The sequence below is a fragment of the Ostrinia nubilalis genome, chromosome 13, assembly GCF_963855985.1.
Source record: "Ostrinia nubilalis chromosome 13, ilOstNubi1.1, whole genome shotgun sequence".
Classification (NCBI taxonomy): Eukaryota; Metazoa; Arthropoda; class Insecta; order Lepidoptera; family Crambidae; genus Ostrinia; species Ostrinia nubilalis.
The window spans coordinates 2,500,323-2,520,725 of NC_087100.1; the positions used below are offsets into that span (position 1 = coordinate 2,500,323).

General features: G+C 38.9%; 1 protein-coding gene across 2 annotated transcripts; it reads left to right on the top strand.

Annotated features, from left to right (window-relative positions):
- The first annotated feature begins 1,793 nt into the window (after positions 1–1,793).
- On the top strand, positions 1,794–19,805 carry LOC135077406 (myc proto-oncogene protein). Of its 2 annotated transcripts, none has more exons than XM_063971941.1 (3): positions 1,794–2,078; positions 3,840–4,502; positions 16,113–19,805. In XM_063971941.1, the coding sequence occupies exons 2-3, from the start codon at positions 3,950–3,952 to the stop codon at positions 16,676–16,678; spliced, it is 1,119 nt and encodes a 372-aa protein (XP_063828011.1). In that variant the 5' UTR covers positions 1,794–2,078; positions 3,840–3,949; the 3' UTR covers positions 16,679–19,805. The 2 variants fall into 2 exon arrangements, with proteins under 2 accessions (XP_063828011.1, XP_063828012.1); XM_063971942.1 differs by lacking the exon at positions 1,794–2,078 and adding an exon at positions 3,451–3,697.
- The last annotated feature ends 598 nt before the right edge of the window (positions 19,806–20,403 follow it).

Genomic DNA, 20,403 nt, shown 5'->3' on the forward strand with positions numbered 1-20,403 from the left:
GCGATAATTAATTGGATAAGGTTTTGATTTGATTTTTGTCAATGAATAGATCTTTTAAGTCCAAGTGTAATCCATGTTTTTATATTTATTTACCTACTAAATAAACCTACTTCAGATTCCCCTTTGCAGGTTGACAATGGTCCAGAAAAATTGTTATTATATGGCCATTAAAGTTTTTAACTCATTGCCCGCGGAATTAAGAGGGCTTAGCGGATCTCAGTTTCAAACCAAACTGCATGCATGGCTTGTGGAGAGGTCGTTCTACTCATTAAATGAATATTTTAATTGTAATGTTAAGTGACATACAATAAGTACATTATTATCCTGAGGTGACATTTTCAATATGATATGACAATAATTATTAAATATGACATTCTGTATTAGTTTATAATTTAATTAATGATAATTTATTAGTTTTCTGTTTTTAATCAATTAATGTAATATGACATGTTAGTATTATTTTCGATATAAAGTCTACTACTCTTTTTAATATTTGCACGCTTCCTAGTTTGAGCAAATTTCAGTGAAACCTACCAAATCTATGTAAGACCACTTATGTACCTGGAATTACGCAAATAAAGAAATTTGATTTGATTTGATTTGATTTGATAATTAAATGGGAAAGTAGGTAAGTGTAACTATTAAATTCATTCATAATAGGTAGGTATGAGTAAACCGTTTACGTAAATCACGTTCTCGCCAAACCACAAAACCTTTTTTTATAAGTTTTGAAATGGAGTTGTTGTGCAGACACTAAAGCTGTATAGGTAGCCTAATGTCTTTGTAGATGATAGGGGTAGGATTTAGATCCGAGCTTCCGAGTCAAACAAAGTCCGTTGTAGTAAAATTCGTGGTAAAGTTACAATTTTGAACTTTTGATTGAGGTGATTCCTACCTAAATACCTACTACCGTATATTAAGATCTTCCGATGTTATATATTTATCCGTATACGTAATAGTAGTTCATTAGTTCTTTATAATTCGTTAGGTAAATAAAGCCAACAATATATTTTATAAGTTCCTAGGAATATAATGAAGACGATAATAAACGACCTTATTTATTATTGTCGATGTATGTTTATTAAAGAAAGAAAACCTGTCGGTAATCTATCTAAATCCAATTACCTATGTAGAACTTTTAAAAATATTGATTTAGGAAAAGAATACATCGTAAAAACGTCTGTGTAGTAAACGCCGTTCCTACGCTGCATCGGCTAATTGTTTGCAGCGTAGACGCTCAATAAATAAAACGGGTAATTCATCAGAATCGCTCAGGCATTCGTGCTTCGCGCCATAAGCTGCCACCGCAGGAATGTCGACCGGCCGGCTTCGCGGCCAAGCGGCCGAGGCAGCCACCGGCCGCGCGCGGGCTCCCCGCTCAAACGCCGGCCGGCGACTGTAAAATTATAAAGCTAGCTAGCTATGCCGCGCTGCGCCTCCTCGATTTTCCTCCCACAAAACCGCGCCTTTACCCACACAGCCATCCGCACCCACACCATCGACCATCGCAAGTACTCCACGAATGCCGCTGCGCTGATTTCCTTCCATGAAACCCCGCGCCGCCCGGCGAGACGCCGAACGCTTCCCGATTTCTACACAAAATTCGAACGATACAAACTTAAACTACTGGGCTGGATGATATTCTAGCATAATATAGCTTGTCAACGCGAATTATCATTACGACATGGCGTATTTTCAGAGAAATTCGTGAATGGCATCGAACGCCGCGCGGGGCGAGGAGCGAGGGGTACGCGTGGCTACGCGCTCGCGGCCTCCGCGCGCGGCCGCGACAGTCGGCGAGTCGCTCCAGTCGTGTCCACGGCGCCACAAGAGACGCACGCGCGGCAAAACTTCGAACCGGCCGGCTCCCGAATAATGTTTCAGTGTTTGACAAACTCAATCGGAGGTCTCGGAAGAAGCGTATTTAATAATTTACACTGTATAACCGACCGCATATTCTCAGTGAGTGTTACGCAGTGTGTACGGAAAAAACTTTGTCGAAGATTCTGAAGAATCTTGTGTAAAATTGTGTAATTCGTCGGCTTCGGTCGGATTGCGTTTTGCACAAACTTTTTTTGGTGAGTGATTTGTACTTTACTGGTTGATAGGGCTTGTTGTAGGAATGCTGTTACGATTGTAAATATTTTATAGTGTGGGTATTCGAATAATTGTACTATGGTACCGGCGCGGGGCGTTGCCGGCAATACGTAGTGTAATGGAGTTTTCTTCGAATTGGCGGCGCCCAAATTCCTTTTCGTAATGTTGAAACGCCGAGAATATTTAACGCAAATCCACCTTATCATTTACAATTCGCCATAAGTCCTAAGATTGTTTCATTCAAATGTCACTATTTGACGTACTCATAAAATGTCGCTAATGACGGTGACTTGATCTTCATTTTGTTTACACTAGTGTTGTAAGACTAACAATAATAATATGTATTTTGTGTATCGGTAATTTTTGAATTCTTTTTTAATAATTTTCTGTCAAATGTTGGCTTACACAATTTTTAAAATTCACTAAGGAGTAAATAATCATTTTATAAATTGCAACTTTAGTAACATAATCCACACAAAATTTATTTTAACTATCTACGTGAGGCTCATTTTGGCGCCACAGAGTTGGGACGAAAAAAGTTCTTTCGTATTTCAGTCTATCTAGCAAACTTTTAACTTTAAAAAAATATAAATATGAGAAGGTGTATTTTATTCTATTAAAAATAATATCTAAAAAAGTAATATAAAATTTCGATCAACTTTGTAATTCGTACTACACGAAATATATCATACCTACCTACTAATTGCTACAAGTTTAGTTTTCTAAAAAATAAAATAACGAATAATACAAATTGTAATAATCGGTTTGTGATTGTGACATAATTTTCGTAGTTTCTGTAAATATTGCACAATGTTACAATTAATGTTACAATGCATTCTTCCTTGGTAAAAATAATCGGAAAAATTTCATGTTATTTTTAAAGATTAATAATAAAAATAAGTCCGAATTTTAATATTTTTTATTTAGTGGGTACATATTATTTCTCGCCCTTTTTTCATATTTCGATAAAATGCTAACTTAAATTCAACTCAAAAAATAACAATGTAGCAAAGCATAAATTTATTAAGTCCATAATAACCATTAGTCGTCTTGTATAAGTGCGAGTAACAGGAAAATTACTCGTGCCATTAGATTTATTAGTAAACACTCATTTCGCGCCATTATGTGCATGTAAACAAAACAACACTTTTTGCGGAAATCTTACCTGTCTCGCAGGCCAGGGAAATTCGCCGAACCCGGCATATGGCCCCAGCCTCCGCCGCAGGTAGAGAAATCGGAAAAAAATCGACGAGGGTTGGCGGCAGGACAATAACTAATTGTTATTAGACAAAAGTGGGATAGGACCCAAGGCCAATGTACTCTTTAAAACTGTATGTGTTCGCATCCAGACTTCAGTCTACTTTCGGGCTTCGCAGTGGGCACTTCCTCTCCAGTGCCACAGGAGTCCGCGATCTCGATTTGTTTGTAAATACAAGGGGGTCAACACCCCTTGTGTTTGAAACTTTTCAGTTTAAATTTAAAATTATTTGACAGTTTTCTGTCACCGTCACTTGTGTTGTGCCACTCAATCGGGACAGTTCATTCATTGATGGTCATCGGACTTAGTGACTTGTGATTACTTTTTAAAAATATTGTGAAGGTACAATCAACTTTAACTTCAATTATTTCAATCATCGGCATTTAAATAAAAACGTTTAATTTTTTTTTTCAAATTTTAAAACTTTTCATAAAACTTGCGCGAGAAAATATTTTGGCTAATATTTAATTTTCTGTTGTTGCAGACGGTGTGCGTTGACACCTTCGCGCGCATCGTCCCTGTGATAAGGGGGCCTGTGATATCGACGAGTTCGTCTTAGCTTTAAAACTTAGTTAGATTAGATATAAATACAAAATGTCGCCCGAAATTGACGCTCAGATACTCAACTTCGACGTATGGGAGACCCTGGACGAGGAGTCCATGGAGTTGACGCAGACTTCAGAGTTCTGGGCCCAAGTGCAGTACGAGGCGGAGCGGTTGGACTTAGTTCCACCAGACAATTTCCAGGACTTGGTACCGGAGAATGAATCCGACTGGAGTATAATGGAGACACAAGAGGAACAGAGAGAAAACAAAGAAAACATCGTGCACCATGATTGTATGTGGGCTGGCTCCTGCGCTGATTCGGTGCACCCTGGAAATACTTTTGTGCCCACTGACTTCACACCGGCTACGCCTGGACAGAGCCTGCTCCGGCGGGACAACATGTCTCCACCCAGACCTGAGACGCCGCCATCCCTGGACGGGGACGAGCCGCCACAGTTCCGCCACACAGTGGACGTCGCGGGCACAGCTCTCCGTCTGCTCAGAGACTCAGCCGCAGTCGCTGCCGACCATTCGTACACTTTGGCCCGGCAACAGTTCGACAACCTCGGAGTGCAGACACCATCCGACTCTTGCGAATCAGGTTAGTTATCTATTTTTAATTAATCCTATTATGCAACCCTATAATTTTTATTATTGTTTTTCAATAAAATTATATACGACTCGCAATTTGAAATTCAAATCGCCGCTACGAGAGATGCCAGCTTATTGAAAATCTTCAGATAGAACAAAACGACTCCGATTGCCTCAATATCGATATCGTTTATTTTTATTAAGCCGTTTGCTCGTCCTTTTATACTTTTCTTATAAATTAAACTCCATGTTATTCGATGTCATCTCATCAATAAAAATTGTAGTTATTGATTTTGAGCATAATTGACTTAATTTCGCCGTAATCGAATTTCATTGTGAAATATTTTTGATGTTCATGTAATTAATGCAATCGATTCCCGAAGTGGTTGTTAGGGGTTTCTTAAAGTAGGCGGGTAAGTTTTAACCGGGAATTCGCGAGGACGCAGGCGTCGTGCCGCGAGCGCGGGAAACTGCGCGTATCGACCGCCATCCCGCGCCCCCTCCGCGTCTAGACGCACCCGCGGCACCGCTCTTCCGGAACCTTCGCCCAATGCGACCTTGAACGCCCCAACCTTCCTTAATGTCAGATTGCGCAACCTTCTCGCCCGGTTCATCCCGCGGGACTGACGCGCTTAATTACGATCAGGATTAATCCACACTTGCATGTACTTGAGGTCCCGAGCGGGGGGCGGCTAGGACGCTCAGGTCGGCCGTGCGTCGACCGAGACGTACGTCCCGACCTTGGCGCATCCTCTTTATGAGTTAACGCTTCCCGCTGACTGCAGGGTTAATATCCTTTGCATCAACGAACCATTCAACTGCTCAATCGCGCTAATCTGGTTTTTTGTGCCGCGTTGACTCGGATTTCACTTAAGATAATGTTGGATATACATTTTCGATAAGCCCCTTCGGAAATAACAATTCAGATATCATCTTACTCAAATTAAGGCAAATATTTATTTAAATGAGAATATTAACTACACGTCAATGCAGTTGTTGTTTATTATCTTAATGCGGAAACAAATGCAAACAATGTTATATTATTTGTAATCACAATTACCTACTCGTCTATTTATAGTGGAACATGTGTATTCATAAACTGTGGTAGTCTTATTTGTTTACATTCAACTACTTAGAGACTATCTATTCAAATAAACATGTCATTTCACATTAAACTAATTGATAATAATCGACAATGTAGCATTGCCGGCCAATTAAAAATAAAACAAACTTAGTTTACAGTTGCTCCGACAATCTTGGCCTGTCTTGTCCGTTATTCGTATAAGAATGCAACGGAATGAAATGGAATCTCATTGAAGTGAAGCTTGCTTGCTCGCCAGACCGGTTTAGAGCTCGGTACTCCCATGTCTAGAATCGCCGGACGACAATTTGATAGACAGCATCTCCATTAATCGTTAAGTTGTTCGGAATAAGTCGCAAGATAACTTGTACAGTTTACGGAATATTTTACTTACTAGCTTTCCGCCCGCGGCTTCGCCCGCGTGGAATTTTGTCTGTCACAGAAAAACTTTATCGCGCGCGTCCCTGTTTCAAAAACCGGGATAAAAACTATCCTATGTTCTTTCCCGGGACTCAAACTATCTCTATGCCAAATTTCATCAAAATCGGTTGCGAGGTTTAAGCGGGAAAGCGTAACAGACAGACAGACAGACAGACAGAGTTACTTTCGCATTTATAATATTAGTTGGGATGGAACGCTCAAAATTAGTTAAAAATATAATATTCACTTGCATACATGATGACATTAAATTGATTATTGAATATCGAATGCGATTAAAAGATTCGCAACGCCCGCACTACAACACTAGGCAAGCGCGGCAAGAATTTACTACGCATGCGCGGGCTTATCGTACGCGCCACAAATCCGCCAACCATACACGGGCAAAGCTGTCACCTTTTCGCGCCAATTTTCTTACAACTTCTACGCGACAATGACGACTATCAGCGATGAGTATGAGTTTTATTTTACAGTGTACTATTTCGTACCGCGCGCGTATGCCGCGTTCAACATAGTAAATCATGTTTATTATCATACGATGTTTTACGCGCATCTTATTCTTTCCAGACACATTTTATGTTTCTACTTTAATGTAGCAGTAAAAGGTTTCGCAAACGCCCTATTTATGTTTTACAATTTACGTACGATTATATGACTAGCAGGGTATTTCAGTTTAGCTCACATGCTATCGCAATGATTAAATATTAGCTTGTAACTATGTGCCTCAAAAGTAGGCCAATGGTTTGAATTGTAAGTTCCTATAAGGGCAATTTGGGGCAGTTAGATCCGGTTTGGCCGGTCGCCCTAAACACATTGGTATCAATCAGTAAGCCAAGGCTGCGGCGTTTCTAAACCGAGTGGTCGACAGGCGAAATTTTAGTACTTGCTAAGCATAGTATTAGAGCTCTAGAATGATAATTAGGCAGTCGACATTTTCCCGGTCTATCTCGGTCAATTACACTCATTATTTTAGGGATGTCAAAACTCGATACGTGGCAATTTAATGATATCGATAATTATTTGAATTTTGCTGTAAAAACGTTATGAAATCCGAACTGCCAGATGTTATAAAAACCAGAAGTTTTAGTTAAAAATTGATTGTGTTAGGCGTTTTATCGTTTGTGCGTGTTGAGTAATGACAACACTAAACATTTATTTATGGTTTAGAGTTTAAAAAGCTAGCTCAAAGTCTATGGTCACTCTCTGTGGAAAAATGGCCGACTGAAAAGTTTTGTTTTGATGTGCTCCGTTGTAATTTATATTTTGCATGTGTAAGATTGCAATAAACAAGCAAGTTGAAATAAATAATCATGGCGCTTTATTAATTAAACCCCATAACAACAATAGTTATGGGCCCAGAAGAATTTGTCACAAGAAATTAAGTTCAATCGCATCCACGAGTGGAGGACATTGTTGGAAAGGTTTATGGTACCGAAAATTACATCTACGAATATCATCGTCATCATGTCGTGTTCGAAAGACAACAGATATAACATTGCACAATTCAATGGGGAAGGATTTTCGAATTGGGCTTTTAGAATGAAAAGTATGCTAAATGAGGCAAATTGCCTGGGCGCTGTGATTGACGAAAATTTCTCCAAGAAAGCCGAAAATAAGAGCCTCGAAGCAAGGGCACAGGCTCTAATAATTAGCGCAGTGGCTGATAGTCATCTTCAATATGTACGCCAAGAAAGTGCATTTAAAATGTACAAAAACTTAGAGGAAAACTTCAAAGAAAAAAGTACAAGAGGAAAATTGTTTTTGAGAAGACAGCTGAACGAAATAAAGTATCTAGAGAGCAAACCACTGAAAGAACATTTTACCAAAATTCAAGAAATCTGCACTCAGTTGGAGGAGGCAGAATCAGTTTTGTCAGACGAGGAAAAAATTAACTACATACTTTTATCTATGCCAAAAAGCTACGAGGGCGTAGTCACCGCATTAGAGACAATGGGAGACCTGAAACTGAGCACAGTCATGGAAAGACTTCTCGCAGAGGAAGAAAAGAAGAAAAAGTTTAATGAAAACAACAAAGAGACGAGCTCGAGTGCCTTCAATTGTTACAACTGTGGGAAGCCAGGCCATAAGAAATACCAGTGCAGAGGTCGAGGACAAGGAAACAATTATTCTACAGGGCGAAATTATACTACTGGATCGGGACAAACATATAGAGGAGGAAATAACAATTCAGGAAGAGGATTCTACAATACAGGACGAGGATACTATACTGGACAAGGATACAATACAGGACGAGGACAAGGATACAACAATACAGGACGAGGACAAGGATGGAGCCATGGCCGAGGGAGAAACTACCAGAGTCAAGAACGGAGAGAGGAGAGTAATTATACGGAAAATAATCCTAGTGCATTTGTGAGTGAAAATAATCAGTGTGAAGAAAGTGTGCAAAAATATAAGTGTGCAGAAAAGTATTGCGAACTACAATTTTGTGTGGACTCAGGGTGTTCAGATCATTTAGTTAACACAAGAGAACATTTTGTGGACTATATACAATTAACAAAACCACGTCTCATTGCTGCTGCCAAAAATGGTATTAATTTACAAGCAATAGGAATTGGCAACATAGAGGTAATTAGTAAGGTAGGCAACAGGCAATATAAATGCATAATTAAAAATGTTTACTATGTCCCTGACTTAAGAAAAAATTTATTGTCTGTATCAAAAATGGAAAATGCTGGTTTGACTGTCAGTTTTTCTCAAGGTAAAGTAAGAGTTTTTGAAAAAGATTACATACTAATGATTGGTAATAATTCTGGAACTTTGTACACAGTGAATGTTTTAGTAACTTCAGTAAAATCTTGTTATTTAATTAATAAACCTGATGTAAATCTTTATGAATTGTGGCACCGACGTTTTGGTCATTTGGGTTCAAGTAATTTAAATTTATTGGCGAAAAATTGCATGGTAAAAGGTTTATCGGACTTAAAAAATAAAACGACACAGAGTGATTTATGTGAATCTTGTTTATTGGGTAAAAGTACTAGACAGCCATTCAATCATAAAGGCTATAGAGCCAAGAAACCTTTAGAGTTAGTTCATACTGATGTATGTGGTCCAATTTCACCAACCACTTGGGATGACAAAAATTATTTTGTCACTTTTATTGATGACTTTACACATTTCACTATGGTATTTTTGATAAAACATAAATCTGAAGTTTTCAAAAAGTTTTTATATTATTATAACATGGTAACTAAACATTTTAATAGTAACATTTTAAAATTGAGAATGGATAATGGGCGCGAATACTTGTCTAATGAGTTTAGGGATTTTTGTAACAGAAATGGAATAGTCATGCAGCATACAGTACCTTATAATCCGGAGATGAATGGTGTGGCGGAGAGAATGAACAGAACCCTCATGGATAAAGCGAGAACAATATTGATAGATGCAGGAATGAAAAAAGAATTTTGGGGAGAAGCAGTATTATATTCTACGTACGTTACAAACAGGAGTCCAGTTGCAGGAAGAGATACTACACCTAGTGAATTATGGGAAGGAAGAAAACCTGATGTTTCGAATTTGAGAGTATTTGGATCCATTGCTTACAATCACGTTCCTAAAGAATTGAGGAAGAAATTGGATGACAAAGGCAAGAAAATGATAATGATTGGATATAATGTAGGAGGATACAAATTATTTGATGAAGAAAATAACATGGCAGTGACGGCAAGAAATGTGATATTTGATGAAAACCTAAAGAAACCGGAAAAGACAATTTTTATCCCTGACTATACAGAGTGTGAAAATGAAGAACAGAAACCAGACAGAACAGGAGGAGAAACTAGTATAGAGAATGAAGAAGAAAAGAACCAAACTTCTGAAAACAATGAAAATGAGCAAGAAAGTGAAGAACTGGAAAAGGAAGAACAAGAAAGACAAAAAAGGAAAAGACAGAAACCATTATGGCAGAAGGACTATGTTGCGGATTTTGACGAAGAAAGTGATGAAGCTCTATTTGCATTATTAAGCAGTCAACATGAAGATACACCGGTAAGATATGAGGACATTGAAGAGAGAGAGGACAAAAATGATTGGTTAAAAGCTGTAAAAGAGGAACTTATAGTTTTAGAAGAAACGGAGACATTTGAAATCGTACCAGAACCGAAAGATAAGAAGATATTAGATGGAAAATGGGTATTTACAAAGAAAGAGACAGAAAGAGGTAAATTATGTAAAGCTAGATTAGTCATTAGAGGTTTCCAACAGGAAGAGAAATTTGAAGACATCTATTCACCGGTATTGAAACTACAAACGTTAAGGACATTGTTATCAGTAGCTGCTAAGAGGGATTATACTATACACCAAATGGACGTGAAAGGAGCCTTTTTGTATGGGAGGATTGACGAAGATGTATACCTAAAACCACCAAAAGGAATGAATGTTAAAGAAAATTGTGTACTCAAACTCAAGAGATCGTTATATGGACTGAAGAAATCACCTAAATATTGGTATGAAAAATTCAATGAGACTATTACATCTTATGGTTTTAAACGCTCGGATAATGACTATTGTTTATATATTAAAGGGGAAACATACTTACTTTTATACGTAGACGATCTATTAATTCTTGGACAAAATATTAAAGATATCAATTCAGTAAAAGACTTTTTGAAAGCTCAATTTAAAATGAAAGATTTAGGGGATAATAATTTAACTTACTTGGGTATTTCTATAAGAAAGAGTTCTGAAGGAATTTTTATTGATCAGTCAAAGTATCTTAAAAGAATTTTAAAACTGTTTAATATGTCAGATTGTAAAGGCTGTAACACACCTATGGATCATAACTTTAAATTTGATGAAAACTTGGAAATTGACTTGTCTTATGAAAAACAATGTAGATCTCTCATAGGTTCTCTCATGTATGCAACTGTAGGATCAAGACCAGATTTAGCTACATCTGTCTATTATTTAAGTAGATTTCAATCAAAACCTAATGCCGAACTTTGGCGTGCTTTAAAGAGATTATTGAGATATGTTAAAAAGACAATTAACTTTGTATTACTTTATACTAAAAATGACTTAAGTGAACCACTTGTTGGATATGCAGATGCTGATTTTGCTAGAGATAATGATCGAAAGTCAACATCTGGATATTTATTTAAAGTTTATAACAATACTGTTGTATGGAAATCTAAAAAGCAAAGTAGTGTTGCACTTAGTACAACTGAAGCTGAGTATGTTAGTTTGTGTGAATCTGTAATGGAAGCTTGTTTCATGATTAAATTACTAAATGACCTAAATGTAGATGTTCCAACTGTAACTATTTTTGAAGACAACCAGAGTACAATTAAATCGTTGAAAGGTTGTGATATAAAGCGATTAAAGCATATTGATGTAAAATTTAATTTTGTTAAACAAAAGGTTGAAGAAAATTTGATAAATATTGTTTATGTTAATTCTAAAAATCAGTTAGCTGATATCTTAACTAAGCCTTTAAGTAAAAATGTATTCTATAGTTTAATTGAAGGTTTGGGACTGTATGAATATGTAAATAAATGTTTATGTTGAGGAAGAGTGTTGAGTAATGACAACACTAAACATTTATTTATGGTTTAGAGTTTAAAAAGCTAGCTCAAAGTCTATGGTCACTCTCTGTGGAAAAATGGCCGACTGAAAAGTTTTGTTTTGATGTGCTCCGTTGTAATTTATATTTTGCATGTGTAAGATTGCAATAAACAAGCAAGTTGAAATAAATAATCATGGCGCTTTATTAATTAAACCCCATAACAACAATAGTGCGTAATAAAGGTTGGTGTGCGTAGTTAAAGCAATTTGCTCGGTTCTCACTCGCTTGTTACCTACCAAGTTGCGACCTAAATGTTACGGGCCCAACCTGGCCAGTCGCTAACTAACTACGCTGCCCTACTTTTGTATCTTAAAAGATACTTACTGGCTTACCTTATGACTTTGTATGTTGTATGATAACATTGGGCGTGCCTAAATTTCTGCGTAAAATTAAAAAAATATCTTTCAATTTCAAAATAATTATGTAAAACGTGGCGCCATATGAAACGTGTCTAATTTTTTTATCACGACCACTGATAATCCTAAATGTAGACACTGGCCCATGCGTATGAAGTAAGAACGGCCTTGGTGTTATCATCGCAGAAATATGCATTTAGATATTTAAACAATCAGTACTAACTCTATTCGCGATGTGTGTGTGACTTCTTAGCCCGCGGCCTTGGCAGTTATCACGCCGATAACAATAATACAATGTGACACCGTAACATAAATTTGTTTTGTCTTATCGTTTAAAAAACCAGCTACGCGCAGTGACACACGATAAAATGGCATCGCAACAAGATAAATTCGACATTAACTCCTTGATCTCCTAATCATATGGGTCGAATTTGCTTCTGTATAATAATTGAATGATAATTTCTAGTTATTTTCCGTTGCGTAACATAATTTTTAAAGTTCACGCGGAGACAAAACCGAAACTAGTTTTTTTTATTGCGTAGTAATGAGCGTAGTATAATATGCAATCTTACAACTTGATATCGATACAACCGATTTATTACTACGGAAATGTCAACGAAAATCGCAAAGATTTCAAGGAGATCGTCCTATTCTTTTAGTGCACAATTACTTAAAAGTCAAGGATGGGAAAATTATAAATGTAAAGTAGTTATCAATATTAATGTCCCAGTTCATGTGAAACAATCGACAATTATATTGATTATCAATTTATTGAGTTCTTTAAAGTCTCGTGCTTCTAATAACATTTGAATGGTTATCTCACATGAATTTTAACTGAACAATTATATCGCTTTGTACATAAATATCAAAATCACAAATTTTTGGGCCCAAGTTAAGTTGGCCGTGTAGGCATGTGACTGCTCCTTCCGCTTATTAATGGGCAATAAAAAAATGTTGCGTCACGTCTTTTCGCGTTTGCCGCGTCCGTGAACTTCCTAGCGAACTCATCCAAGGTCGCTCGATGGTGCGAACGCTCAATCGATCTATGAGACATACAAGTCGTAAATTACCAGCTTCTATTTTAACAGGCCAGCCAATCTCGAGAGCACGGCAGAGGCCAGATGACCGACTTTGCCCGGTTGCATAACGTAACTGAAATAACGCTCCCATATGGAGTGAGGTAGAAGTTTAATTAACGAATGCGAAGGCTCAGCGATTTCCGTTTAAAGTTCCGTGGGATAATGAGAAAGTTTACTATCAAAGTTATAAGCGACGAGTTAAGAACTGGCACGTTGCATCCGACTAAGTACTTAGCATCGCCCACATTCATTCGAGGCGTTCACCTATACAGGCTGATAAAAAACAATAACTTATTATATTATTTAACTAGCCTATTTGTTTCATCGATACATTTTGTAATCCTTGCATCACTATTGTTTGACAGATGTCAAAAGTATCAAAATATAGGTTATCTATGTGTTTCTAACACAGATGAAACGTAGTACTAGAATCGGTTAGATTAGATGGATTATCGTTATCAAATCGATTTATCGGATAAAGAAGTACTACAGTAGGTATTGTACGTGAGCTGTATGAAACACTAAAACCGATAACGTTATATAACCATGGTTTCCAAGAAAGTGAGGTTTTTGCCTCTCATCTGAGTTTAACGGCCCATAAAGTACGGGGAATATATTTTATTGTGGTCGTTTATTATGCCGCCATTAGAGCACACTGTAGAGGATGGCGTGCGGCTTGCTCGCGTCACGATAATTTTTAATTATCGCACTCAAATGCCAGTGAACTTGGCTCCTCTCGCAGCCAGCGGAGCGTGCTAGCCCTCGCCTTACCGGGTCACAGCGACACCGTTCTTGTACGGACGACGGCACAGCAAGCTAAACACTGGGACCTTCAGTACTTCTGAATAGGAGCGATTTTGAAGTAATCACTTTCTCTAGAAAAACACCTGTATCTTAACAAAAAACTAAAAATACCGATTTCTATATTCTATTAGAAAACACCCAGGTCGCAATTAAATCTAAGAAGTCGTAAGACATAATTATAGCTGGCCGCGGCGACTGCGATTGCAACGTCTCAATAAGTTTAGCTAACGTTTATGAGTCATTGTTTGAATACGTCAGGTTTGGAGAATTAGAAGCTGCATAATACAACCTTTGCATCTGCATCGAGGATTCGATGATTGGTAAAACCCATAGCATTTCCTTATACCCAAAATTCGCAAGCTCACCGCTAGTAGCTAACTACCTAAATGTTATGTGAACAAAATAAGGAACCAGTATTTTGCTATGGTTGGTTTTAAACACCAAATTCTTGGGAGGAAGATCCGCGTTATGGTACCGGCATAGGTATGCTCAGCCCGCAATAAGACGGTGAGAGCTGGCATTTTTTCATGATACCAGTCGCTTCAACAGACAATAAAAAGCGGATAATCTCTGGTATCGTTTAAAATTGGAACGGTGAGATGGCGATATAATAGATATGCACTAGACCGAACCGGCGGCGCACCGCGACAATACGGCCCGTATCGCTTACAGAGAGCTTGAAACAAATACTAGGCGAGTGTTAATCGCGTTGGCGCCAGGAGGAAATCGTCGCGTGTAAATTGACTCCAGCACACTCGCCCTGCCAGCCAGGGCTGTCACATCAACTTTCATGCATTCTAAGGTTTCCTTTCAAAGCTACTCTCTACTCTATGCGTCCAAGAAGATCAAGCAGTAGCTAGCGACAGACAGAAGTCGAGGTAGTCAGTTTAAAGTCAATGCAGAAAGCGACAACTCCGCCCATGCCTACATTTAGACTCATGAGACGCGTTTGACGACAGGCGCCGATCCTCAAATTAGATCGAGTCGAACCACGATAACCGACCGCGTAACTATGCGGAAACCGAGCAAAAAGATCGCGTTGGTGTATAAAATCGTTGCTAAGGTAGATAATGTGTCTGAATTCTGGTCTGTTGCGTAGTTTTTTCTCTTCGATCTGCGTAGTTGCAAAACCTATTTCCCGAGCGTCCCTGACTCGCATACCGTTTTGTATCGAACAGCTGCCCACGTAACAAGTTTCTATTTCAAGCGCGGCCCGTTGAGATGTTATAGGAAATTCTCGTCCTTGCGGGCTACGTAAATAGCGTGCATTCACTGCAGGCGAGACGGTAACCTATCACAATGAACCGCTGACATAATTATTTGTTGGTGTAACCGGATAGTGCGGTTCGAGCTGCTAATTCCGCGAAACATGCACTACGGCGTAAACACGAGCGGCCGTCCACATCCGCAGTCCGATACGTGCAATGCGATCTCCAACTCGACTCCTGCCCGCTGCCGAGTCATTCATAGAAACGACCCTATCACTCCTACTGCATTGCATCATCCCATACTTACCAGAATTGCAAAATCCCCCTAATTTTGCTATCCTTAAAACAACCTGTTCATTTGGGAGCCCTACGCCCTGTGGCTTTGGTTCTAGAAAAAACAGGAATATTATATCAGTGAAACGCCCGTGTTGAGGCAGTTACTCTTGACGCCATGCAACTCCGTACGTTTCTCACATTTATAAAAAAGCTTATCTCCCGAAAATATTGCAATCTGGTAAGTAGGTATTGCCCATCAATGTCATCCGTAAATGCGTGTGCATTGTATTAGTAGTAGGATTCTCCTATCGTGCAATCGTCGCGTGACAGTTAATTTCAAATCGAGCGCAGTTAAATGGCAGGAGCGAAGGCCGGAAAGCGTGTCCACCGGTTGATAATCCGAAGTCCATTGAGAGTGGACGCTGCCGCAGCGAACCGCGCACGCGCTGTCGTTTTGGCGCGAATGCCGCGCCGTGACGTCAGGCGTCTGGATCGATGACGGCAGACGCTGCGGTAGTACGATGGGGTCGACGCCCTCCCCCCTTCCGTGTTCCTCCCACCCCTTCCCGCGCACCTGACTACTGCAGTCGCATCTCGCCTCCCTGCCTAGATCTAATCCCGTAGTTGTGTATAGATGCGGCATGACAATCGACGCCCGCCTTTTATGGTGATGCGAGCGTAATGAATGAACGAACTGCGAGAAACGGAACGGTGCGGCTTTGAATCGCGTTTCGAATGCATTTTGGAGTCGGGAGCTCGAATTTTGAACGTGTTCTCGTTTGTTGCAGAGGAGGAGATCGATGTGGTGTCCGTGGGCACGTCGCAGCAGACGCTGGTCAGCCCGCACGTGCGCACCGACTCGCTGCCTCGCGCGCCGTCGGCGCAGGAGCGGCAGCACATCCAGCGCACCGTCGCCTCCGCTATGTCGCCCCGCTCGCCGCGCCCCGCGGCCAGGAAGCGCCTCATTCCTCCCACTGGTATCGCCACTTCCTCCACCACCACGCAGCGCCGCCGCACCCGTGGGCCCGGTCGTCGCGGCCGCCGCTCCAACACCGATACTGACTCCGAAGGCGAGTCCCCAGAGATTGAGCGTCGTTCGATACACAACGACATGGAGCGCCTTCGCCGTATCGGTCTCAAAAATCTCTTCGATGAGCTGAAGAAACAGATTCCGGCGACCAGAGACAAGGAGCGTGCGCCGAAAGTGGTCATTTTGCGCGAGGCCGCCGCCTTGTGTCGCAAGTTGCGCGAGGAGGACTTACAGCGAGAGATCCTCAAGAAGCAACAGAACAAGCTGATCACGAAGTTGAAAAAGCTTAGGACGACGCTTTCGGCGCGCTACCGAACATACTGAACGCCGTCTGATGAAGAGATGGTCATTATTCGTTCCAGAGTGGAACCGCTAGAGTACTCTACGTGACACTAAAGGACTGTTAATATTGATGTAAGTTGCTTCTGGACGTACTAACGGACGTTCGGTTTTCTATTGTTGATACGGTTGAAACCCCATATTGTTTTGTGCCCGGGGCCGTGTTGACGGCGAAATAGTACGTGTAGAGTGGAGTCCTATAATATTGTTGGAATTTGTTATTTCGAATGAAAAGTCAGCTTTTTACGGCTTACTCTGCTTCTGTGGGAACGTACCGTAATGGTGTGCAGTTGAAAAGCAATAACTGCGGTTAGTTTTGCTCAAACGATATTTTGCAGTGCCAAAGTGAGCCATAAAGCTGTTGTTAACATAAATCCTAGGTCTTCAGTAAAATATCTCGATAGTTACAGACTGCTTCAGAAACTTAGTAGACTGGTTTTACCTCTAAAACGTTTTTTGAATTATCATAAAAGTATACATAGTTGACATAGCGCATTACAGATTTACTCCGTGTTGACTAATCAAAAAGATATGACATTTTGTGATGAATTGTTTCGTATTGAAAGATTTTTACTGGACCTCCCTAGTTAGTGATGTGTCACGTTTAGTTTCGATTCGGGAGCACGTTGGCGATTTAGTCGTGCGGTTCTGCTGCCGATAAGTTGTCGATAACTGCTACGTAGAGACCGAATCAGAAGAGTTGGACCAAGCGACCAAATCGCTATAGTGTTGTGTGGGGCGGAGAGCCCGAGTCAGTCAGAGCGGGAGAAGTGTGAGAGGTCAGCACCGGCAGAGGTGGACGCCGGCGCGCGTGGTTGGCGATGTTTGGCCACTTATATGTTTCGGCCCGATTCGTAGGATTATTTTCGACCGAGAACGAGGTTGATATTAAAATGGAAAGCTATATTTTAGGTTTAGCACGCTTACGGTTTTTTTGTAGTGTTTTGTTACTCGTATCTAGTGAATTTTAACAATTTTAATGTTTTTACATTTTAGTCACGCGATTAACTCCGAAGCGATATTTAATTAATAACAACGTTGGAATTGTTGCAATTGGACCATTTTTTGAAGCTATTAATTAATAATATACATACAATGCACCAGCTGCTTTTGATGATGAAATAATGTCTCATTTAACTTAACGATTATTATGTGTAATTTATCTGTAAATGAGCCGTTCACACGGTGTGCGCGCGCGACTGTCGTCTGTCTATATACCTAAGTACCTACTTTATGAATTAGAAAGATTGGGCGAAAGATCTAGTATATAATAATAACATGTAATCGCGGTCGCACGCTAGATGTTTGCACTTTTATATTTGTATGGTGATGAATATTACATACGTCATAATTACGTCGCTTAGTGGTCATTCATAATTAGTTTTTTATTATTATTCGACGATTCGGTAAATGCACGCAATCATGAAAATTACCATTGACACAAAATTGTTAAATATAGTCCAGTTGACGTACATTCAGTGAAAATAAACATTAATATGTATAATCTCAGTGACAAATGCGTCTGATTAAGAATAGACTGTGTATTTTGATAACAACATCAAAATCTATAGATTCAGTTAAGAGTCCGAAAAGGATTATAATATTATAAAATATAACCAAGACATAGTTCCTCATAGTACCTACTAATAGTAAATTGTGCATTTTCTTTATGATATTTTTATTGCGGTAAGTTTAGTGATGTACTCGCGATAGTTATTGAGTATCGATAAAAATATTAAACCTGGCCAGATAGATAAAATTATCGACTTGCACTGTACAATTTTACAATGCATTTTTTATACATATTATGATGATACGATGACGGATTTTTTTATTTTACTGTTCAGGTTTGCAATAGAAGTTGATGTTTTATCAAGCACATGGTCAGCGATTTTGTACGTTCAAAGGCTTTAATTGTGTGCGGAATGTGCCTTGCTATGTATATATAAATATATATATTAGGTTTATACTCGAATTAGTTTCGAAAAATATTTTTCTGTGAGATATACTATAAAATATGTAGTAATATAGTGTTGTTCTAAGTAGTGGTTACACGAAGTCTAATAGTTATCGTGTTAAAGATTCGCAGTTTATTCTTCCACTAGGCGTAAAGTGTATATACTAGGGTAATAGGTCATAGATATTGTCATCATTTTTTGTAAACGAGTTTTTTTTCTCTAGTAATTGTTTAGTTTTCTTAACTAGAGAGTTACGAATTCTCGAATGTTGTACCTGCATTTAATTTTTTTTTGTTATTCTTAGCTTGACATAAATAATAAAGATAATAATGTTTTAGTTATCCGAAAAAGAATTATCTTACTTCGGTGATATGATGACATTGTAAGAATGTAGAATTACATTAGGAAAAAGTCAGTAGTTAAAGATTTAATTATGGTAAGCGAATCAGCTTTATAATCGGTAGACAGATCATGATATCGATATCGACGAAGAAAATACTGCACTATTATGACAAGGCACATTTCCACCACTGCCAAATAAGAAAAAAATAGGAGCGTGAAAATTTTTACTAAGCGTTTGATTTGTAAATTTTATAAATAAGGTTGGTAAATAAGTCATGTTATAGTTGTTAATTTTTACTTTTCTTTGGGTAGTATCGTTTACGTAAGTAACACCTAGCCACCGCGGGGAGGGACCACGGGCGCGGGGCGCGGTGGCTCGGGCGCCCCTACAGAGAGTGCACGGTGCAAAAGATCCGCCTATTATTAACGTTGCACGATGCCATCTCTGAAGCGGCGCTCGGTAGCTGTCGATATGTAATGTGTACCTATTGTACTTATACTTTAACTGTACGATAACTATAATTGATTTTTGTCTGATTTATAATGTATGGAGAGAAACTTTTTTTTTGGTTTTTTGTTCCTTAATTATCTGTACCGAAAGTTAAGATAATCATTAAATATGGAAATAAATACTAGGGCCGGGTTCTGGCAGAGCTACGAAACGTTTGGCTAATGATTGTAATTTTTATACTATGTCGATGTAATTCGGGTTTGATTTATAAAATGTTTATACTCTGTGATTATGTATGTACCTTTGTGGTATTTAAGGTGAAGTTTTACTAGCTCTGTCGGGTTCGGTCAATAAAAAAAGATTCTGATTTTTATTTTTTGCTATAACTTATCCTTTTCCTTTTCCTGAAACCCTTAATGAATTATTAGTTAAGATAGAAATAAATAATAATAGGACACACCACACATTAGTAAAAGTCACATCACACTTGAATACACTTTAATAGACTACACACGATTAAAATGTCAAATATCTAGGTAATATTAAAATACATAATCGCGTCATGATGAGATTCGACTCGTGACGCTCGTAGCCAGGTGTCCAAGCCAATTAATTAGATCCAGTTATAAATTAGTCAAACAACGCCAATTTGTTAAGTTAGTAGGTATGCAAACGACTAGATCCTTATTAAATTAGTAAAAAAGTTATTCATATTTGTCGCCATCCCATGGGAACTTTGTTAGAATGTGATATAGGTACCTACTATAGCAGCTGCAGAACTATGACATTTAGCGAAATTAGCATTACTACTTTATTACCATTAGCAGGTACCTACACCTAAATGTTTTTAGTATGAGACCTGATAACATAGAGGAATTGGTTAGATTCTCTAAGCCAGATATGTAATTATAAAAGTAAGGAGCCTCAAAAATAATTTGTATGTGACTGGGACTAAGGAG